Source organism: Zalophus californianus, chromosome 4 (genome assembly GCF_009762305.2).
Source record: "Zalophus californianus isolate mZalCal1 chromosome 4, mZalCal1.pri.v2, whole genome shotgun sequence".
Taxonomy (NCBI): Eukaryota; Metazoa; Chordata; class Mammalia; order Carnivora; family Otariidae; genus Zalophus; species Zalophus californianus.
In genome coordinates this window covers 70,724,798-70,745,602 of record NC_045598.1, presented here as the reverse complement: position 1 = coordinate 70,745,602, position 20,805 = coordinate 70,724,798, and the positions used below count along the sequence as shown (strand labels likewise).

Here is a 20,805-nt window from a genome sequence, read left to right as displayed (position 1 = left end):
TTCTAAGATGCAGCATGGCTTAAGTATGGATTCTGGTCTGTCATATTAAAGTAGTATACCTCACACTAATATGTCATTGAGCTTAGTTGACATTTATTCAGCGAACATTTGACTGGATGCCACCATGGGTCATTTATGATACCTCATGGCAAAGCAGAGTACAAAGAGTACGATGCCAGGCCTGCTGACTAGAGGCTCCGTTTAGGTGGTGGGAGAGAAGTTTCATTACAGCGAGATCTATCTGGAAGCACAAACAGAAGGGAATGGCAGTTCGGGGAAAGCCTGGCAATTTGACATCTCTGTTCACTAGATTTTTCAAAAATAATTTGTTTGAATTGCTATAACATTTAATGTTTGTCTGTTCTTACATAGTTCACATCCCAGTCACTCAGTTGAAATAATTATGATCTGATTGTAATTTCATCTCAAGGTGATTTGGTAGAAAAGTGAGTACCTGTGTGTGTGTTCAGTGAAAAGCAGCTCACATACTGTGTATTCCCTCCTCTCCTACGGTAAAGACTGTAGGGTGTAATAGTTAAATGTATTGGACTACTTGGGTTTGAATCTTGGCTTTGTCACATTCTAGCAGTGTGACCTCGGGCAAGAAAGCTCTCTGGGTCTCAGTTTTGTCATCTGTAATGGGGACGGGTAACTCTTTAGGCTTTTGTGAGATTAAACGAGTTAATACACGTAAAATGCTTCCAGTTTTTCCTCGTAAATGGTATATGCTTAATAAATCATTATTGTTAGAATTTGGTAGAATTTCATTTGCTAAACAAACGGTTGTGAAGACCATGTGTGCACATTGTTATAAAAATGTAAAGAAGACATTTTGATATGAATAGCTCTACTCAATTCCATATTAAGTCCCATGAGAAATGTAAAAAACATAAATAATAGACTAAAAATTCTTTAAAGATCATCTAGTTCAACCTCCTTATTTTACAGATGTGGAAACTGAAAACCAGAGAAATGGTGAGGAGCTCAGGCTTGCTCAGTAAATGATAGAAGTGGCCCTGAGAACCTTAGCCCCTGACACCTGGTCTTGTGCTCTTTCACTATCCTCCTGTGCACCTTCCCTGAAATGACAGTACCCTCAAAAACAAAGCCAAACAACAACTAACAATTCTTTTGGGGAGCCACGACCAAAACAGATGAAAACATTAGCAATAGAAAGTCAGTATACAATGAAATATCAGATGGTGTGGCATAACTCTTAAGTGCATACCTATGTAACTTCATCAGCTGTTCTCCTGAAGGAGAGAAATACACCTTACTAGTTGCTTGAGTTATAGAAGGTCGATAGAGTAAGAACATTCTTTTTTGAAAAGAATCTTAATAGTTAAGAATCAAAGTCAGTCTCTCCCTTCTTTTCTCCTACCAAGTTTAGATTATAATTAAACCAGAGGGACAGTCCCCCTTTGCCAGGTCTGCCAGTACTCTTTCTGTCTTTCCTCTTCACAGCAGTGGGGTTTGGGGCGGGGCTGGTGGTGGTGGTGGTGGTGAGTCTTCCCTGATGGGCTAGATCCCCACAGATATGCTCCGACAAAGCAGGGCATCAGTGTAAAGACTGCATCACCTTTGCTTACTTGTATGCATGAATATGTGGGAATGGTGCTAGAAGTGTAATTCATTGGTGGAAAGAATTTATCATTTGTCTAAGTTGGTATTTCCACTAAAAGGTAGGGGTGCTACTATCTGGGATTGAGGTGGGAGTGTTTCCACACACATTACCTCATTAATTCTGCATGAATCCACTGCCTCTAAGAATTTTACAAAATAATCCATGCTCCTAAAACACTCCAGCTATATCAAAATGTACTAGGGAAGAAGTGAATGTAGGTGGGGTCCACCCCTCCCTATACCTGGCATCTCATTCCACAGGATTGTCATGTTAGTAACAGTTTGTAACTTTTCTAGACCTTTCTCCTAAATTCCGGTAGTTTTTAGATAGTTTGATTTTAAAGGAAAATGGTGATCACAGTATTCTTATTATCCATAACTTGTTTTTTTTCCTTGCTATACATGCAGATCTGCCGTAATAATCCCAAAGTAGCCCATGTTTTGGCTCTACTATCTGTATTGGCTTTTAACTGTTTGTTGATGGACATTTAGATTGTCTCCAGTTCCTTGCCATTACAATTTGCTTGCCCATTCATGTGACAGAATATGTAGTAATAGATGCCTAGAAGCATAATTGATTTTTGTAGACTGCTAGATTGCCATCTAAAACTACAAACTACTGACCTCTGCTAAAGTACTGTTGCCCTTACATAATTGGTTATCTGAGTAGCTTTGGGACATTCGCATAATTTCTAACCAGAGAGCCGGTTAGAAATTTGCCCAACAGAGCTGCTTGCTTTTGTGCGTTAAGATACTGCAGATTGATTGATTAATCTGGAAATAAATATTTCGTATTTTTTGTTACTTATGCCATTCTGCCATTAATTTTGGTGTTTGAGAGTGATGCTGTTCATGCCCTTTGCTGCTACCTGTCACTGTATTGCCTTTTAAAAACATGGATTTTTTTTTTCTCATTGTAAGAAAAGTACATTCACTTAACAGAAAATTTGGGAGACACAAAAAAGTAAAAGGATTACCCGTAATTCTCTGTGTGCGTGGGTAAATACATAAAGAGATAAAGTCCCTTTTCTCCTCACAGGTTGGTTTTGTTTTCTAGTTTTTTCTGTTCTTATACAAACTTCTGTGTTTATAGAGCAGAATTTATACCTATATCTATATACTCCTATGGTTTGGGTTTTTTTTGAAGACCAAATAAGGTCGTGTTAGATATTGTTCTGCAAATTTTTTAGTTAACGAAATATCATGAAATCTTTCCAAGTTACTAAAATAATAATAGCTAACATTTATTGAGAACTTGCCATGTGCCCAAGACCCTGTGTTAAACCCTGCACGTGCATAAGCCTAATTAATAAGGTTATTAAATAAATTTTAAAACTCAGTGTGTTACTTAGTCATATGATAATCCTTTGAGACTAAAAGACTGTTTTTACTCTCCTTTTGCAAATGAGGAAAATGAAGTCCAGAGATTTCTGTTCAGGGCCACTTCGTTTGTGGGTGGTGGAACTGGGGTGGTCTGACTTTGGATCCTGTGCTTTTAACCATTATAGCATCCTGTTTCTCATACTGCAGCAACGGTGGGCCCTAGGGTGTGTGTCAGAAGTTGAAAATACAGCTCCCAGGGCGCCTGGGTGACTCAGTCGGTTAAGCGACTGCCTTCGGCTCCGGTCATGATCCTGGAGTCCCGGGATCGAGTCCTGCATCGGGCTCCCTGCTCAACAGGGAGTCTGCTTCTCCCTCTGACCCTCTTCCCTCATGCTCGCTCTCATTCTCTCTCGCTCAAATAAATAAATAAAATCTTAAAAAAAAAAAAAAAGAAAACAAAATACAGCTCCCAAAGCTACTAAGAGGGTGGCTTTCTAATGGCAGATTGTGGCCTGGAGCTTCACCGGGATTGTATCCTCAACCCAGAGGGATGCACAGGCAGTATTTTACCGTCATCTGTGTCTTCACGCTGTCTCGTGCGATCCTGGCCCAGCTGGGGGTACCGGTTAGTGAGCGGTGGCCGTTAAGGATCCCTGGGAGGAGTACTGTTCCCCGAGCTTCGCCGCCGCCGCGGCCGTGGCAGCGTGTGTTGGTTAAGAGGATGGGCTCTCGAGTCTGGGGAGGGGGCGGCTAGCTTTTCTGTGCCTCAATTTCCTCATCTGTAAAAAGGAGATAACGTAGGATTGTTGTGAAGATCGGCTTCATAATATGTGTAAAGCGTTGAGAACAGCATCTGGCACATGTTTGTTACATCAGTTCCCTCTCTGCCAGGTGTGCAATGCTTAGTTTTCTCCTGTGACCTCATTACATTCCCACAACCACCCTCCAAAGAAGACGGTGTCACCCCATTTCCCGGGAGACCCGGTCACGACGGGACCCCAGCCTGTCTGGCTGAGGCCTGTGCAGCTTGCGCTGAGCGCACCGTGCTCCCAGGTGTCAGTCCCCCGAGCAGCAGACTCAGCCAGAGGGGCAGGTGGTGAAGGCAACGCCGCATTTTGCATTTCAGCCATTCAGATATTTATTCAAATTTAAGTTATGAGGAGTTTGTGGGAAAGTACACAATTAAATTCTGCCACGCAAATGAACTCATTTAGATTTTAAATTTGTAAAAGGTAGATTTTCTAAGAAGTTGAATTAATGTGTTTCTACATTGATGTGCACACCTGAATGGTTTTGTGTGGGGCAGCAGAAGTATTTATAATGGAATTAAAATCTGTAGTCTCCTTTGGAACAATAACACAGATGGTGGTATTCAATTTTTAAATAATCATATTTTCTTTTTGAGAGTAATAACATCTATTTAAAATATGCGGATAACAATTTTTAATTTTTATGCCTGCATTTGTAAGCTAGGAATAATATTTAAAGATTGAGTTTTAGTAATTTTATTTTCTTAGCCTGACAATTTGGTAAGTCTAACTTTGTGAGATTTTAGCCGAGATTTTAGTTGTTAGCTGTTTGTGACAAATCCTGTGCAATATTTAGAAACCTAGATGGCATAATGTTACTGCTTCCCTGTATAATGAAAAGCTATTATTTTCTGACACTTGATTGAAGTTTTAGAATTCTGATTAGGTAGGCAGTTGTGCCTTCTCAAGTTTGAATTTCAAGTGAACTTGAAAAGAATACTTAAAATATTGTACTGTGTGAAGGAAATCTTGTAATCAAGATACTACTTATGTTTCTGCTGAGCTCTCGTTCAGTTGGTAGATGTGTTAGAGATTTAGGAGATGAAGAGAGAGATACTTTTCTCCAGAGGACTCACATCTTTGGCCTCTTTTCCATTGCTGTTTTCCTTTATCCACCTTTGCTTGCTGGAGTGAACGTGTGGATTTATCATCAGTTATTGAGTCTTGTTCTGTTAAGATTAGTGGGGGGAAGACAGGAGTGTGAAACGTGCAGCGTGTGAGAGTCTAGCTAGGAATGATGAAACAAATCCGTAAACAGAGAACCAAGAGAGCCTGTGGGGCGGGGGTGGGGGGTGGGTGGCTGATGGTGGTTCTTCTGGGCTTGGGGAAGCATTCATTTTGGGTTAGGTGAAGGGAAAGCACAGGTTGGAGGTGGGTGGGCCGTGTGCAGGAGGCAGTTCATTTTCTAAATATTTACTGAGCATCTGCTTTGTTTCAAGCACTGATACAACAAAGATCCCTACCCTGTAGGAAAGCTCGTAACTTCCTGTAGAAGTTCATAAACCAGTAGGGGAGGCATCTCCCTGTAATAATACGGAGCGATTAATTGTACTACTGGGGGATATTGTCATAAAGCTGATTGTTGCACTTGTAGTGTGTGATGTCACTTTAGTTACGTTTCAGCTAGAGACAGGTAAATTATGGAAGGGACTCAGAAATGTGTGTGTGTGTGTGTGTGTGTGTATATATATATATATATATTTTAAAAACTTGTATTACTTATCTATTGCTGCATAACAAATGACTCCAGAGCTTCGCAGCTTAAAACACCAAGCATTTATTTTCCAATTTCTGTCAGTCACAAATCTGGGTGTGGCTTGTGTGGGTGCCTGTGGCTCAGGATCTCTCACTAGGTGGTGATCAAGGTGTTTGCCAAGGTGGTAGTCATCAAGGTTTGCCTGGGGGAGAATACTTCTAAACTCACTCCTGTGGCTCTGGGCAGGCTCCAGGTCCTCACTGGCTGTTGGCTGGAGATATCAGTTAACCTTGCCACAGCAGCCTCTCATGACAGGGATCAGAGAGACAGTGATAAGGGATCCCAAAAGGAAGTCACGCCTTTTAGTCACCTGAATTTGGAAGAGAAATCCCTTTTACCTCTTGCTGTAGTCTACTTTTAGAAGCTAGCCACTAAGTCCAGCCCACAGCCAAGGAGTAGAGGCGCCCACAGGTGCATACGCCAGGTAACAGGGATAATTGGGAGCCATCTTAGAGGTTGCCTTCCCCCCATATTTTACAAGTGATCCTTGTATATTGAGACCTTGAGACCCCTTGAGTTTTTTGGATAAAAGGAAGAGCAATAACCAGCCAAGGAACTTTTCTGCTGGAAAAAAGATAAAAAGAAAAACAAGTGTAAGTAACCTGAACCACAAATGTTTTTACTGAACATCTATAAACTTTGAGTTTTGATGTTGTCTTAAAATGGTAAGATGAGTTATTTCACCCTCGTTAAACTTTCAGTAGAACTGATCTCATTTCTGAGAATTGTTTTTAAACCTTTTCAAAGCAAAGCATTTCTAAGTGAGAAAAAAGCTGTCGCTTGTGACGTAGCAGAGAAGTTTACAAGTGTGCCTCAATATAAGTTGGAGGTGAGTTCCTTTAAGGATTGTACGCTCTGAGTGGAATGATTTCAGGTGAACTCTGGGACTCGTTCTTTTAAAGAAACTTGATGGAAATCTTTTTTATTCTCCTTTTAACTCTGTAGAGGTTTGTGTGGACAGTGTAGAAAGGTTATGTGGTGATGGAGTGAAAAAAGCATTTTTGAAGACAGATTTGTGTCCAGGCTTCACAACCAATTAGAAATGTGGCCTCAGGCAATCCTGTTAGCTCCCCTAAGCCCAAGTTTTCTGTCTATAATATAGGTAAATATATATGAAAGAAAGTGCTTTGACATGAAGAATGATAGATGTATGAAACTTTATTAAAATCTTCACTTCAGAAAGGGTACAGTTATGTTAAGGTCAAATGTCTCACTAGTTCCCCATTTTCTGTCAGGATTCTAACCCAGAAAATGCTATTAGATAATTCTTAAGGTCTGCGTAATCATTTTACCCGGGAAACACCACACAGTACCCTTGCTTATTTACACCCGAGATATGACACCATATGAGGGAAGCCAAAGTAGTTCCTCAGAAATAGTAAGGTAACATTTTTACTGAAACTATTGCAATGTTACTGCAATTAGTAAGATTTTCTGTTATGTAGACTGACTTACTGGAATGTGCATTGAGAAATACTTGGAATCAAGGAAGTTTATTAGGTGCCTATATACATGTTATCCACCAGGAAGGAATAAAACCATGTCTCTCTGACTTAAAGATTAGGAGGAAGAATTCTTATGGATTACTTTATAGATGTTTTTTTCTTACTTTAAGTTATTTCAGGGTTAATCCTCAACAATCTTAGATGAATGAAATGACTTTTACAGGGTGGCTAAATTGTTTAATCTTCAAGTTTTGCTCATAAAATTCACTCATGAATTTGTCCTCTCTTGCAATCTGGACAGTTTCCCTAACCAGTGGTATAGAGAAATGGGGGTTACAGATTACTTGAACCAAAACATGATTTACTGTCAGCTTCTTCCCTTTCTTCTTCTATAATGAAACTCTAATAACAATGCTAGTTATAACCAAGTTTGTTCTTGTATGCTCATGGTCTACTGTCGAATGCTTTGCTCTGACTTGATTAATCTGTAATATGGAACTTCATTGTGTGCTCCAGCACTCAGCTTTAACGGACTGAGCCACCCAGGCGCCCCTCCAGCACTCAGCTGTAATGGAGTCCTTCTTGGCTGCTTTTGAAGCTTTCAAGTTGAAATGTACTTGTGATGGTATTAGGTTTATGCGAAGCGGAGGTTCTTCTGTTACCTTTTTTTTTTTTGCTTTTGAAATTAATACTGATGTCTTATAATATCTTTATAAAATAGTTTGTAACCTTCAACAATGAAATTTGACTGTGGTTGAGCTAGAATAGGATAACTTGCTTAAATTAGTCTCTCAGTTTCGGCTTGTATATTGATTAAGAGTCTGGGTAACTTTTATCACAAACCTCCTAGTGTATAACTTGGTGCATCATTGAACAGAATACATAGAAACCGTGAGATTGTGTGAAATCATATTCTGTTGGTAACTTCTTTGTTTCGTAGTGCTTCAAAGTGTTTTGGTTTTCATTGTGAACATTTAACTAGACCTAAATATTTCACAGTTGGTTGTTTTTGTTGTTGTTGTTTTTGTTATTCTAAATAACAGGGCAGGGAACAGTTCACCGTCTGAACCCCTAGATGCTGGAGAGCTAAATTCACAGAGGAAGAATAACTGACTGAAATTACAACTTTAAAGAATGGATGTATAGTAGACATTCTGGTATTTGATCTTTCTGTATGAGGGGAAAGGCACTTAAGGCAGTGTTGTGTCTTATTTTAAAAAAAAAAAACAAGAACAAGAAGGGCTTGGAAAAGTGCCTTTTTCCTCTGTTCTGTCCCCCCCCGCAACCTAACAATTACAAAGAATTAATCCCACTGCCTAGTGTGGTTTTATGAGGATATCTGTCTCCAAATTTTCTAAGGTGTTCAACTTTTATTAAGAGCAACAGTGCCTTTTGTTATAGGTTTTGGAATCCTGTCATTTATACCAAACAGATCTGTATCCAGATAATGATGATGATGGCGATGATGAAGACAGTATTAATTCCGTGTGCCCCATATGCCAGGCCGTGTGCTGAATACTTCTTTATATGCATCATCTCACTTAATCCTCTGGGGAAACTGAAGTAAGAGTCATTATTATGGCAGTTTACCAGTGAGGAAACCAGGGCTTGGAAGGGTTTAGTAACTTAGCCAAAGCAGAGCTGGGTTAGAGTAGATGGGTTTATAAGTCCCTTGGATCTTGTTTTGTTTATGGCTACTATCTCTGGAAGCGAAACGTAAAATCATTGTCTTGTCTTGGTGCAGACTGAACTTTTATTCTGCTCCTCCTGTTGCTGAAGGCACCCATATAAGGACGGGGAAGTGCAGAATGGTTCAGGTTGCTCTTAGCAAGGCACATGAGTAGAAGAATAGCAAAAATCCGCACCAGACTTGGCAGCCCCCCTATGTGTGTGACACTGTAACATGCACTACAACACATCGCATCATTTGCATTGGGATATATTGTAGGCTCCTATATGACCTAGGAATCATCCTTGATTTCTCTTTTGCCCGTACTTCATTCTGTCTTCAACTCCTGCAGGTTCTTTCTCCAGAACCCATCCCTGATTCATCCACCTGTGTCCACTCCTGCTGTTCTAGTCGTAGTGTTAAAATGGTCTTGCCTAGTTGCAGTGGCCCGGTATCTTCCAGCCTCCCACTGTCGCCCACCTCTAATATACTCACAGAGGGTAGAGTAGCTGAAGGGATCTTTTTCAAAGCCTAAAGAAGATCCTGTTGGCTTTCCTGCCTAAACTCCTTCGATAGCTTTTCATTGCAACTTAAGAGAAAATCCAGCTTCCTACCCTCTCTCCTTGTGTACTGTGCTTCAAAGGTACTGGCCTTCTTCGTGGTTTTCATATTTACCAAGTTCGTTTCCATCTTGGGTCTTTGTACCTGCTGTTTCGTCTGCCTGGGCTGCTCTGGTCACTGATCATCTTGTGGTTGACTGTGTATCATTTAGGTCTCAGTGTCCTGGTGTGGCCTTCCTTGGTGAATCTGGATACCCTCGCTCCAGTACTCTCATGTTACTGTGTTTTGTTTTCTTTATAGTCCTCATCACACGCTGTTATGTTAATTTATTACTTAGTTATCTATTTCCACCCCCACTAGCATGTGAACTTGAGGGCAGGGCCTCCCTTGTGCCTAGAAGAGTGTGCCTGGCATGTATAGCACAATTAAAAATCTATTGAATGAATGAAAATTTTCATCTCACTTCAGTATTACATTATGAATATTTCTCCACGATCTTTTTTTTTTTAAAGATTGTATTTATTTGAGAGAGGGAGTGAGTGAGAGAGCGTGAGCATGAGGGGCTCTAGGTGGGGATGAGGGCCGGTGGTGGGGGGGGGCAGTGAAGCCGACTCCCCCACCGAGCAGGGAGCCTGATGATGTGATGCAGATGCTGGACCTTTGGGTTCATCTCCTGAGCCGAAGGCAGATGCTTAACCAGCTGAGCCACCCAGGGGCCCCTATTTCTCCACAATCTTAAATATTCAGAATAGGGGTTGTGAACTCTGATTCACAGTCCAGATCTGGCCTAAAGACACATTTGATTTGGCTTATTAAAAAATGTTGTCATTAGAAAGGTAACTTACATCCAGTGAGGTGCCCGGATCTTAAGGGTACAACTTGGTGGCTCGTGCAGCCTTCTCTCAGATCACGATGCAAAAGGCTCTCTCACATCCTCCTTCCAGCCACGCCCCCTTCCCACAGGATACCTTGCATAATCTTTTTAAGTAGCTTCTCACATTAACGAATTTCGAGATTCCACATAAAAATCCAGAATTCCAACATCCCTTGAAAGATGGAAAGATAGCAACACACGACCTGCTTTCTCTTTTGGCCGCCGTTTATTGTAACTGAGAAGCAGGTGTCCAAAGTGGTGGCACGTGTCCTCCAGTTTGCCTGTAGTCATCACTCCTCCTCCTATCCCTGACCTTGAAATCAATTCCCAGTTGTCATTTATAAGTTCATTTGAATTTTTTTATGCTGGAGAAATACTCATTTCTTCCATTTTCTCTATAAAAAAGTGGAAACATGATGGTAGGCTGAAAGTGTATGTGAAACAGTTACATGAAAGGTTCTTAACACTTAGTCCCCTTCATTCATATGGTAACCACCTTAATTCCACCTGGTTGTGTTTAAAGATGTTCTGTTGTATAAATGTGTCATTTAACCAGTCTCCTGTGGAGCATATAACCTATTTCCAGTTTTTTGATGTTATCAAGAACAATGTGTAGATGAATTTTTATACAAATCATTTTTTTTCTTTTCCAAGTTTTTATTTAAATTCCAGTTAACGTACAGTGCAATATTAATTTCAGGTGTAGAATTTAGTGATTCATCACAACAAGTGCTCTCTTTAATACCAATCATTTAACCCATTCCCCCCCCACCTTCCTCCAGCAACACTCAGTTTGTTCTCTACAGTTAAGAGTCTGTTTGATGGTTTGCCTCTCTTTTTTTCCCCGTGTTCGTCTGTTTTGGTTCTTAAGTTCCACATGCAAAAATAGGGAATGCTTCATAAATTTGCATGTCATCCTTGTGCAGGGCCATGCTAATCTTCTCTGTGTTGTTCCAGTTTTAGTCTATGTGTTGCCAAAGCAAGCACAAATCATTTTATTAGGATAAAATTTTATAAGTGGTATTTCTAGGTCAAAATATATTTCATTTGTAAGATGTGATACATATTGCCAAATTGCTGTAGTAGTATGAATTGATGGGATCTTTCTGGAGAGCAGTGTATGGAAGTAGGCTTTTTTCTACATCTGTGCCAACATTGGGAATAGTAATTAAAATTTCTTTTTGCTAATATAGTTAATAAAAACAAAAAATGAAAATGTTAGCCAAGAAGTTTTTCATCCTCTTACCTGTATAAATACTTTGTACTTTATTTTAAAGGATTTAATATAGAAATCGTTATTACTTAGTACAATGCTGTACCTTAGATTTATATTGTGAGTCAAATCATGTATCATGTACTTTGTAAACGAAGTAATGTGAATGCCTTGGTAGAAGTTGTTAACCCTTTACTCCTGATCCTTAAACACATGCGCGTGTGCACGCGCACACACAGGGTTATTATTGAGCTCTACCATGTTCTGTATGAGAGTGTATGGAAATAAATAATGCAAAATCCTTCTTTTTACACATTGATTTTATATTTGCTTTTATATTTTTAGTTAAATGTTACTGTTTTACAATTTGCTTTTTAAGGAGATGCCTACATAGAAGAGTGACAGCAGCTGGACTAAATGTTTAGCCGCTGAACTGGTTCCTCAGGTAGCCCGGCCCTCGTGACTGCTATGGGAGAGTGGATGACTGTTACAGACCCAGATCTGTCTTCAGGTAACGGTCTAAAATAAGGGTAGACTAAAGCAGTAATTGTAAAGGGGAATTTTTAAATGAAACTATAAATAATTACCACAAATATCGAAGATGTGACTAGAGAGAGACATAAATAGTTGTAAAATATCTAATTTTTATTTTCAGAAAGTTTATCTGGGAAAGCTAAGAATTGTGCCATAATTAGTGGGGTTCAGTGCCTTTGATAGATGATGGGTTTGATTGTTATTATCTTGGAGAGGAATGTTTATGCATTTGAAATAAATTTATTGGGTACGTCAGTACGTTGCTGTGATTTATTCCTTTAATCCATAACTTTTGACTCAGGTGGTTTTTGTCTGTTATTTTTATAAGTCTGAAATACTGTAAGTTAAGGTAGTATATTGTAGCTTAACATGCCTACTAAGGGCACCTTATAGTTGTATCTTTTTGAAAAAAGTACAGTTGACTCTTGAATAACATGGGTTTGAACTGTGTGGGTCCACTTATACACAGATTTTTTTCGATAAATGTAGTACAGTACTGTAAATGTATTTTCTCTTGTGATTTTTTCCCTAGCTTTATTGTAAGACTATACTAATGTGATACATCAACTGTTATTGGTAAGGCTTTTGGTCATCAGTAGGCTATTAGTAGTTAAGTTTTGTGGAAGTCAAAAGGGATACACAAGGGGGCACCTGGGTGGCTCAGTCGGTTAAGGGGCTGCCTTGGGCTCAGGTCGTGATCTCAGGGTCCTGGGATCAAGCCCTACATAGGGCTCCTTGCTCAGCGGGGAGTCTGCTTCTCCCTCTCCCTCTGCCCCTCCTCCTGCTCGTGCACATGCTTTCTCTCTCTCTCAAATAAATCTTAAAAAAAAAAAAGTGATACACAGATTTTCCACTGCATGAGGAGTCGGTGCCCCTAACTCCTGTGTTGTTTAAGGGTCAACTTTATGTAGTTTTCATGCAAAAAACAGCTTTGTCTTAATTTGAAAATACTTAAAAATATTTATGTAATTCAAGATCTTTGGTAATGGAGATAGTTTGCATATGTTTTATAAATTGAGTAAATGCCTTTTATTCTTTCAGAAAGCAAAAATATCTGTCAATATACCTCAGAAACAAAGATGTCTCCATCAAGTTTATACTCACAGCAAGTGCTATGTTCTTCAATACCTTTATCAAAAAATGTGCACAGTTTTTTCAGTGCCTTCTGCACAGAAGAGAATATTGAACAAAGTATTTCATATCTTGATCAGGTAAAAAAATTTTTTTGTGTGTGAGAAGCAATAGCATAAATCATGTTATATAATAGAACATATCAAAGTTACGAGAAAAATACTTGTCAAGCACACGTATGTTGTTAACGTATTGACCTGTTATGTAACATAACTAGATGGGCAAAGAACCGTGGTGACCGTTTAGTCTGGATACATGGTAAACGTGTTTGTCAGGAGCAGGTTGGCCTGCACATCACTCTAGGGACCTCTCCACCAGGAGTCTCTCCCTTATTTTACGGATGTACTAAGTGCCTTGCCCCAGGACACAGGCACTTGTAGAGCAGAGGCTAAAAAGAGCCCAGTTCTCTCAGTTCTTTGTCCTTTGGGATGTTTACAATTTTCTTAACTCAGGATAGTGTTCATTATTTCTGAGAAAAGATTTCTATCCTTTGTTTCTATACTGAGTTGTCTGGTAACCAACCTTGAGGAAAACATTTTCTCTTACCAGGAATTGACTACTTTTGGTTTTCCTTCATTATATGAAGAATCCAAAGGTAAAGACACAAAGAGAGAATTAAATATAGTTGCTGTTTTAAATTGTATGAATGAGCTACTTGTACTTCAGCGGAAGAACCTTCTAGCTCAGGAAAACGTAGAAACACAGAATCTGAAACTGGGAAGTGATATGGACCATCTACAGAACTGCTATGCAAAACTTAAGGTAGAGATTGCATGTCGACCTGTATTTCAATAAGCCAACTGTCTCATAAGCTAAGCCAAGTGGTAACAGTGTTTTCTCTTTAATATTTTTAGGTTTTTATACATCCTACAATGCCTAAAGGATAGAGGTTATCCCTGAGGGGGTAACTGTGGTGGGCTGGAGGGGGTAGTTAGTAGCCTCCAAGGTTATAAAAAGGCTGTGAGTTGTGGATGATACTTTAATCTTAATCAGAGAAACCTATGGAGGGTCTTATGAATTAGACTGATTTAGAGTTGTAAGCCCTTGAAGGCCGCAGTTCTGCATTAAAACTTTTTATATGTGGGTAACCTTGGCTGAATGATATTGGTAATCCAGGCCTATTTAGCCTTTCCTTCCAAAGAGTGGTTGCTTATTAGGACAGCCCAGAGTATAGACTGTTTTCCAGGAAATCTTCTAATTCAGGTTTGACCTAGGCCAAAATCCGGTATTTTTCTCTGGACAGAAATGTGTGTTCAGTGGCAAAAGTTGCCGATCTGTCCTTGAAGAGTTTCTGGATCCAGTATAGGATTCATTCAATTCATTGAGCAAAATTTATTAAGTATTTTTGTGCCAGGTGCACTGGGTTTCACAGAGGAGTGAACCCCAGTTCCAGCTCTCGGGATTGTAGTCTAGTGGAAGGAGATACATTGAACCATAATTATTTGCTTTGTTCGTTGTTCTTGGTGTGGGAGTAAGAGGAGGCTTCACAGAGAGTTAACACTTGATCTGAGGAGTATATAGAAATTTGCTAATGTTTGGAAAAGACATTCTAGGCAGAGGGTATATAACCTGTTTACTTCGGCTCAGGTCATGATCCTGGAGTCCCGGGATCGAGTCCCGCATCGGACTCCCTGCTCAGCAGGGAGTCTGCTTCTCCCTCCGACCCTATCCCCTCTCATGTGCTCGCTCTCTCTCTCAAATAAATAAATAAAATCTTAAAAAAAAATAAAATAAAATAAAGCATAGAGGTATGAGAGAGTATTTGACTTCCAGAGACTAGTCATTCGCTCTGTAGGGGCTGAAATGATGATGATGATGAAGAGCGATAGAGGTGAGGCTGGGCCCCAGGCGTCCGAGGATGTGAGAGGCATTGTGCAGACACACGAAGGCACCAAGGAATGTAAGCGAGAGGAAGGCATCCTGGGCGTCATGTAAACATCAGCCTGGCAGTAGGGCAGAGAAACTATGCGGAAGGTGCAGATTTGTATTTGGGACGGAGGTGGGGAGCCCAGAAGCCTTGGTGGAAAGGACAGCTGTTAGGAGGCCTTAGCAGCTGCCAAAGCCAGAGAGATTTTGGACTTGAACTAAGGTCGTGCTAGTGGAGATAGTAAAAGTGAAATAGGAAGCAAACTTGGGAGGTAAAATGGGTAGAATTTTATGAAAAATTGAATTTGGGGAATAAGAGACTCATGAATTTATGAGACCGGCCTGGTCTCTGTCTCAAGTTTACAGGGGATGATGGTATGAGATAAGTGATGTAGGAGGGGGGTGTATAGATTTGCAGGGCTGGTGGGGAGTTCAAGTAAAGTGCTGATCATCACTCAAAGTGAATCTGATTTGACATATATGGGACATAGCAACTGGCCCAGTGCCTTTAAGTTCAGTCTTTCCAGATGGTCTGGCATGATAGGAAGTCGCAAACACTCCGAAGAAGAGGGTGCCAAAAATTCTGACACCTTTAGAGTTATCCGAGGTATATTCCTAAATGTTCTAAATTCCTAAATCTTCTTGAGGTCCATTGTTACAGGGATTGTCCAAGTTGTTAATTGTGGTCAGTTATGGCATAACTTGAGTGGTTTTTATATTTTATAAAGATAAGAGGATTTTAAAAATATGCCATTGGCCTCATGCAGAACTTGGCACATTTCCTCAGGAAATGTGTGGAATGTATTCAAAATGAACATCTTATCTCATCCTGATTCCAGCAATGCTGCTATTCTGCTCTGGGAAAAAATCTTCAGAGCTTAGCACTTGGAAGGGAGAACGAGGGTCGTGCTGGAGTCCCACCCTTTCTGACCTGAAGGGTTGCTGCTTTGCTTGGTCACATGTTGTCTTTAGACTTAGCTCCATATCACTTTGGTTCTTTCTCAAAGCGTGTACCGTAGAAGTGTTAAAAAGTCCTAAGAGGAAATTTAAAAAGTGTCCAGTGGCAGCATCACTGGAATAAGTGAAGAGCCTTTCGAGGGCTCCACTTTGAAACTCATTTGCGTAAACATAAAAATGTTGGTATTTTAATAAATTAAAATACTATATTTAAACTTAAATAAATTTATAGTATTGTCTTATAATAATTGTTTTGAGTAAGCATTTTGTGTGCCATTAAACTGCAGTTTTAGCTAAGAAACCCCAGTATGTGTATGTTGTTTTTACTAATCTTTGAAGAATTCATTTGCTCCGAGTTCTGTGTTAATTTTAATCACAGTTGCATGTGGATGTTCTAGGAACAACTGGAAACCTCCAGGAGAGAAATGATTGGGCTTCAGGAAAGAGACAGACAGTTACAGTGCAAGAACCGGAATTTGCATCAGCTACTAAAAAATGAAAAAGATGAGGTGGGTTATCAGTTATTGAAGATAAAGTTTAAATAATTTTTTTTTTTTTTTTGGATTTGACGTGACCATACCCCACTTTAAAACAAGAGCATTAATTCATCCTTTGTCAAACTGGTATGGTGGACCTCTGTGTACAGCATTGCAGCATATTTAACTGAGATCAGGAGCTCTCTGTGGCACCCCCTGCCCCAGGTGGATTCATGGTGCTTAGTATATTGGTCCGTAGCTTGTGACAGCCGGTGTCCTCTACTGTCCGTCCTGGACGCCAGTGCATTGTCACTTTTTCTCAGGCACAAGGGTGCTTTAAATGCAGATCTTTTATTCTCTGCCATACCTATACTTAAATCTGGCATGCCTCTTCTTTCTCTGTATTAAATACTGACATTGTTCATCCCATCAAGCAATTAATTACTTGACTAAATGGACACAAGAGTTATTGTTTAGGGGAAAAAAAGCAATTCACATTTAAAAATCTTATTTCTGATTGTTAAAGACATCATAATTTTAATCTCATTTATGCTACAATGGCTAGTTAGTATTTGGATCTGTAGAGTTAATGCGTTTGAAATTACGATTTTTTAGTTTATATAAGAAGAAACCATTATGTTCTGACTGCTCTGCAGTTTGATCCCTGACCATGTGATAACCAATAAAAAAATATTTATGTTCAATGTTGTATATGTGTTTTTTGAACTATAAGGACTTTTAGGGGAGCTTATTTCTTTAATGATTTTATAGTGATTTAGACAGATTGTTTTGTCATATTTTGACAATTTAGTAATATAGTTAGTGGATAGTGAAATTTCTTAATTAAACTGCAGGGTTGCTTATGCATTTCCTTGAGTTATTTCACAGAAAATTTTGACATGATCTGCAGATTACACCTAAGTGATTTGAATATAGTTAATCTTTAGTAAGAATTAAGTTAAACGTGGTCATCTCCAGCAGAGATTAAAGATGTTTGTATAGACTAGAACACACTTCCTGTCAAGGGCTGCCTGAGAAGCCACAGTAGATCTAAACATTGAGCTGTAGGGCCTGACGTATAGTAGGTACTCAGCAAATATTTGAGCCGGATTCTGTCTGCTGTTTGGACTTACTCTCATTTGAGAACTGTTAATGATCAGATAAAAACAAACCAGTTTATGTGCTATGATGTGCGGTGGCTAATTTGTCACAGATTAATAAGGAATAAAGTGATTCAAGTCAGTAGTATAAGGAAGTCACTACAGGTGATCGGATCAATTCTTGTTTCAGACGAAGCTTTAATCACTTTAATACTTCTGCACAAGTTTCTGGTTTCTAAATGATCAGAGTCTATATGTAGCATAAAAGGGGTAGAAAAATAATTTAGGAAGTTAGCAGCTCTAGAAATTTCAGAATTAAAAAATAAAAACTTTGTGATTCACTAATGATAACTTTAAAAAGTGATTTCCAGTGGTTATTGAGAAGGAAGAATAATCCTAAAATAAGCTATTTTATGAGGAGGTGAATGCTAGTTCTTTTCTTTTTTGAATTTACAAATTTTAACGGGTTATCAATCATAAGGATTCATTTGTTGGAAAATGCTTTTTTCAGGTACAAAAATTACAAAATATCATTGCAAGTCGAGCTACTCAGTATAATCATGATATGAAGAGAAAAGAACGTGAATATAATAAATTAAAGGAACGTCTACATCAACTTGTTATGAATAAGAAGGATAAAAAAATAGGTAAGAAACAACTGGTTAAGATAGAGGAAAATAAACAAATAAGCTAATATGCTAAGAAATAAATGTCAGTTGGAGCGGAATACCTCATGAAGTATTTTTATGCTTTATGCAGTTGTTTGTAGATGGTGTGTATCTGTATAAACTAGAAATCGAGATAACTCATTAGTGAAAAATAATAATTTTGCTTCCTTTGTTGCATGTAAGAGTTACATTTCTTTTTAATACGACTGTTGTACTTCCACAGAGGAAAAACTAAGCCAGGGGATATTCTCATCTTCCATAGCCAAAAACTGATCATATGAAAAATCACGATGAGTTTCTGAGTATCAAAACAAGTGTGATTTTAGAATTGACTTCATAAAGTTATTCATCTGACCAAATCATTTACATCAGTTCCTTTTAATAAGTGTGGTTGTGCATTTTTGAAGCAACCAGTCTGAAAGATGGACTGCGAATGTTATGCTTATGTTTGTTCATAAGGTGTACTTTTTTCTTGTGTCATTCTTTTGAAAATCATTTGTCAGCTTCATCCAAGTATGTGCATAATTTCAGGGAAATCACATAGACGAAAAAGTAGAAACACACGTGCGCACGCGCGCAGCCAGGTCCATGCAGATACAGTTTTGCTGGCCTGGGAAGATGCGGCATGGGAAATCTATGCATTGATTTATCGAACAGTGGTTTCCAGGTGGACCGTAGGTTGTGTTCTAACCGCCTTGTACGGTAATGCCCTAAGCTGCAGTTTCCGAAGCTGAGCTTGGTCGGACTTGCTGGCACAGCAACTGATTAGCCCATGTCACAGGCTGTCAAGCAGGCCCCTCAGTGTTGGCTGCCTCACTGCCCGTCTGTACAGCAGAGCTCTTGCAGTTAGTCGGCTATCTTTTAAAAATTCCTGAAAAATGAAAGTGTAATAAGCAATTAAGACAAGGTTGGAAAATCTGTAGGTAATCAAATTTAAATTTCATCGGTTAACCTCATGTTCATTCATGAATTATATACAGAGCAGGATGAAATGCTGGAAGTATAAAATGTAACACCTAATTAGAGAAGTTTATTAAAGATGGCACTCTGGTAACAGAGCCCTTATTTTATGGGAGTCTGGCTGTTTCCTAGTCCATACCTAACTGGAAGTGACAGGCTCATAATGATTTCATCAAGTCTAAAATTACAGTAACTTATTGTCATCTTACTTCCTTCTAATGCCAACTGCTTCCATCCCCCTGGGACAGAAGAGAAATTAATACACAGGGGCCTTGACTCCTTTGGTGATGATGACAACACAGGGCTTGGCAGACATTTTCTGTAAAGGTTCTAATAGTAAATATGTTCAGGTTTGTGGGGTCTGTAGTCTTTGGTCACAACTTTCTATCCCTGCACTTGTAGCGTAAAACTATGTAAACAATGGTGTGCCTGTGTTCTAATAAAACTATTTGGAAAATCAGGCAGCTGGCCTGCAGGCCGGAGTTTGCCAGCCCCAATGATAAAGTTAATAGTGATAATAAAATAATATTTACTAGTACTTTAACTGTTTTAACAGCTTCTTTTACTCTTCACAACAACTTTTGGGTAGATACTTTCATCATTCCCTCTGTATTGATGAAGAAACAGGCTTAGGTAGTTAAATAACTGGTTAAGGTCTCAGGGCTTATCAGTGATGGAGAACTGGAACTTGAAATCTGGGCTGTTTGAGCCCAAATCCTAATCTATACCAGGTTGACTTATGTCTCCAGTGTGTATAGAGTGTGTTAGGGTTTTATACACTTAAACATATGTATGGTAAGAATTGGTTTTGTTTTGCATGTTCATGTTTGTAGCTATGGAAGTTTTAAATTATGTGGGGAGAGCCGATGGAAAAAGAGGCTCCTGGAGGACGGGTAAAACTGAGGCCAGGTAAGGTCCAATTTAAATTGGTACATTTCATCAGCATTTTCTTTCTATAACTGCATTTTCATACTGACAGTTTCTTTCTCAGGAATGAAGATGAAATGTATAAAATTCTCTTGAATGATTATGAATATCGTCAGAAACAAATCCTAATGGAAAATGCTGAACTTAAGAAGGTTCTTCAGCAAATGAAAAAGGAAATGATTTCTCTTCTTTCTCCCCAAAAGCAGAAACCTAGAGAAAGAGCAGATGATAGTACAGGAACTGTAAGTGGCTCTTTCCTCTCTAATACAGTTTCGGATTGCTAAGTCGAACAGTTCAAACATTAGCTAGGTATTCCCCGTGGGGACACCCTTGGCATTGTGGACAGGATGCTCACTGCTGCAATGCCCCCAGTCACTGTGACGACAACAACAAAATGTCCCTGTGTGTTTCTAGACATGGCCTGGGGAACGATGAAGGTGACTTTCCAAGGACTGACTCACTGTGATAAGCACTTTAAGAGCATTGTCTCATTTCATTGTTCTAATTTGATGCTTTTCGTATCATCATTATCCCAATTTTATAGCTGAGGAAACTGAGGCACACTCATCTCATTGGCCTTAGTATCACACGTGACAGGACTAGGATTTAAATCCAAGTCTGTCTCACCCCAGAGTTATGTTTTTAACCACTGTGCTGAGTATCCTCTAGTTTAGGTATTGTGTACTTAAGCAGGCTTTACTTTTCAGAGTGAAATATTTATTAACTTTGGGAACCCCCAACTAATCATTCAGTCCAGAAATTTGCGGAATGTACATAATGTTCTGGTCCCTGGAAAGAAAAAGCTAAAAGGATTTTGACTTCTTCCTTTGTCTCAGTTGGGGCTGTTATGACAAACTACTATAGATTGGGTGGTTAAGAACAACAGAAATTTATTTTTTACAGTTCTGGCACT

The 20,805-nt window shown here is 39.2% G+C and overlaps 1 protein-coding gene and 1 non-coding gene across 8 annotated transcripts in view; one reads left to right on the top strand and one right to left on the bottom strand.

Annotated features, from left to right (window-relative positions):
- Positions 1 to 20,805, top strand: part of LOC113911269 (SSX family member 2 interacting protein) — a 41,309-nt gene that overhangs the window by 7,443 nt on the left and 13,061 nt on the right. For 4 of the 7 annotated variants that reach the window (XM_027573643.2, XM_027573627.2, XM_027573636.2 and 1 more), the window contains exons 2-8: positions 11,653 to 11,784; positions 12,849 to 13,018; positions 13,488 to 13,700; positions 16,160 to 16,270; positions 17,849 to 17,984; positions 19,799 to 19,874; positions 19,945 to 20,134. In XM_027573643.2, coding sequence (XP_027429444.1) covers positions 11,742 to 11,784; positions 12,849 to 13,018; positions 13,488 to 13,700; positions 16,160 to 16,270; positions 17,849 to 17,984; positions 19,799 to 19,874; positions 19,945 to 20,134 — 939 coding nt within the window. In that variant the 5' untranslated portion in view covers positions 11,653 to 11,741. The remainder of the gene's footprint in view (positions 1 to 11,652; positions 11,785 to 12,848; positions 13,019 to 13,487; positions 13,701 to 16,159; positions 16,271 to 17,848; positions 17,985 to 19,798; positions 19,875 to 19,944; positions 20,135 to 20,805) is intronic. The other 3 variants (XM_027573660.2, XM_027573651.2, XM_027573668.2) reach the window with 2 other exon arrangements.
- Positions 10,942 to 11,047, bottom strand: LOC113917186. The gene has a single exon (XR_003518157.1). It is a non-coding gene; the product is annotated as a U6 spliceosomal RNA (small nuclear RNA).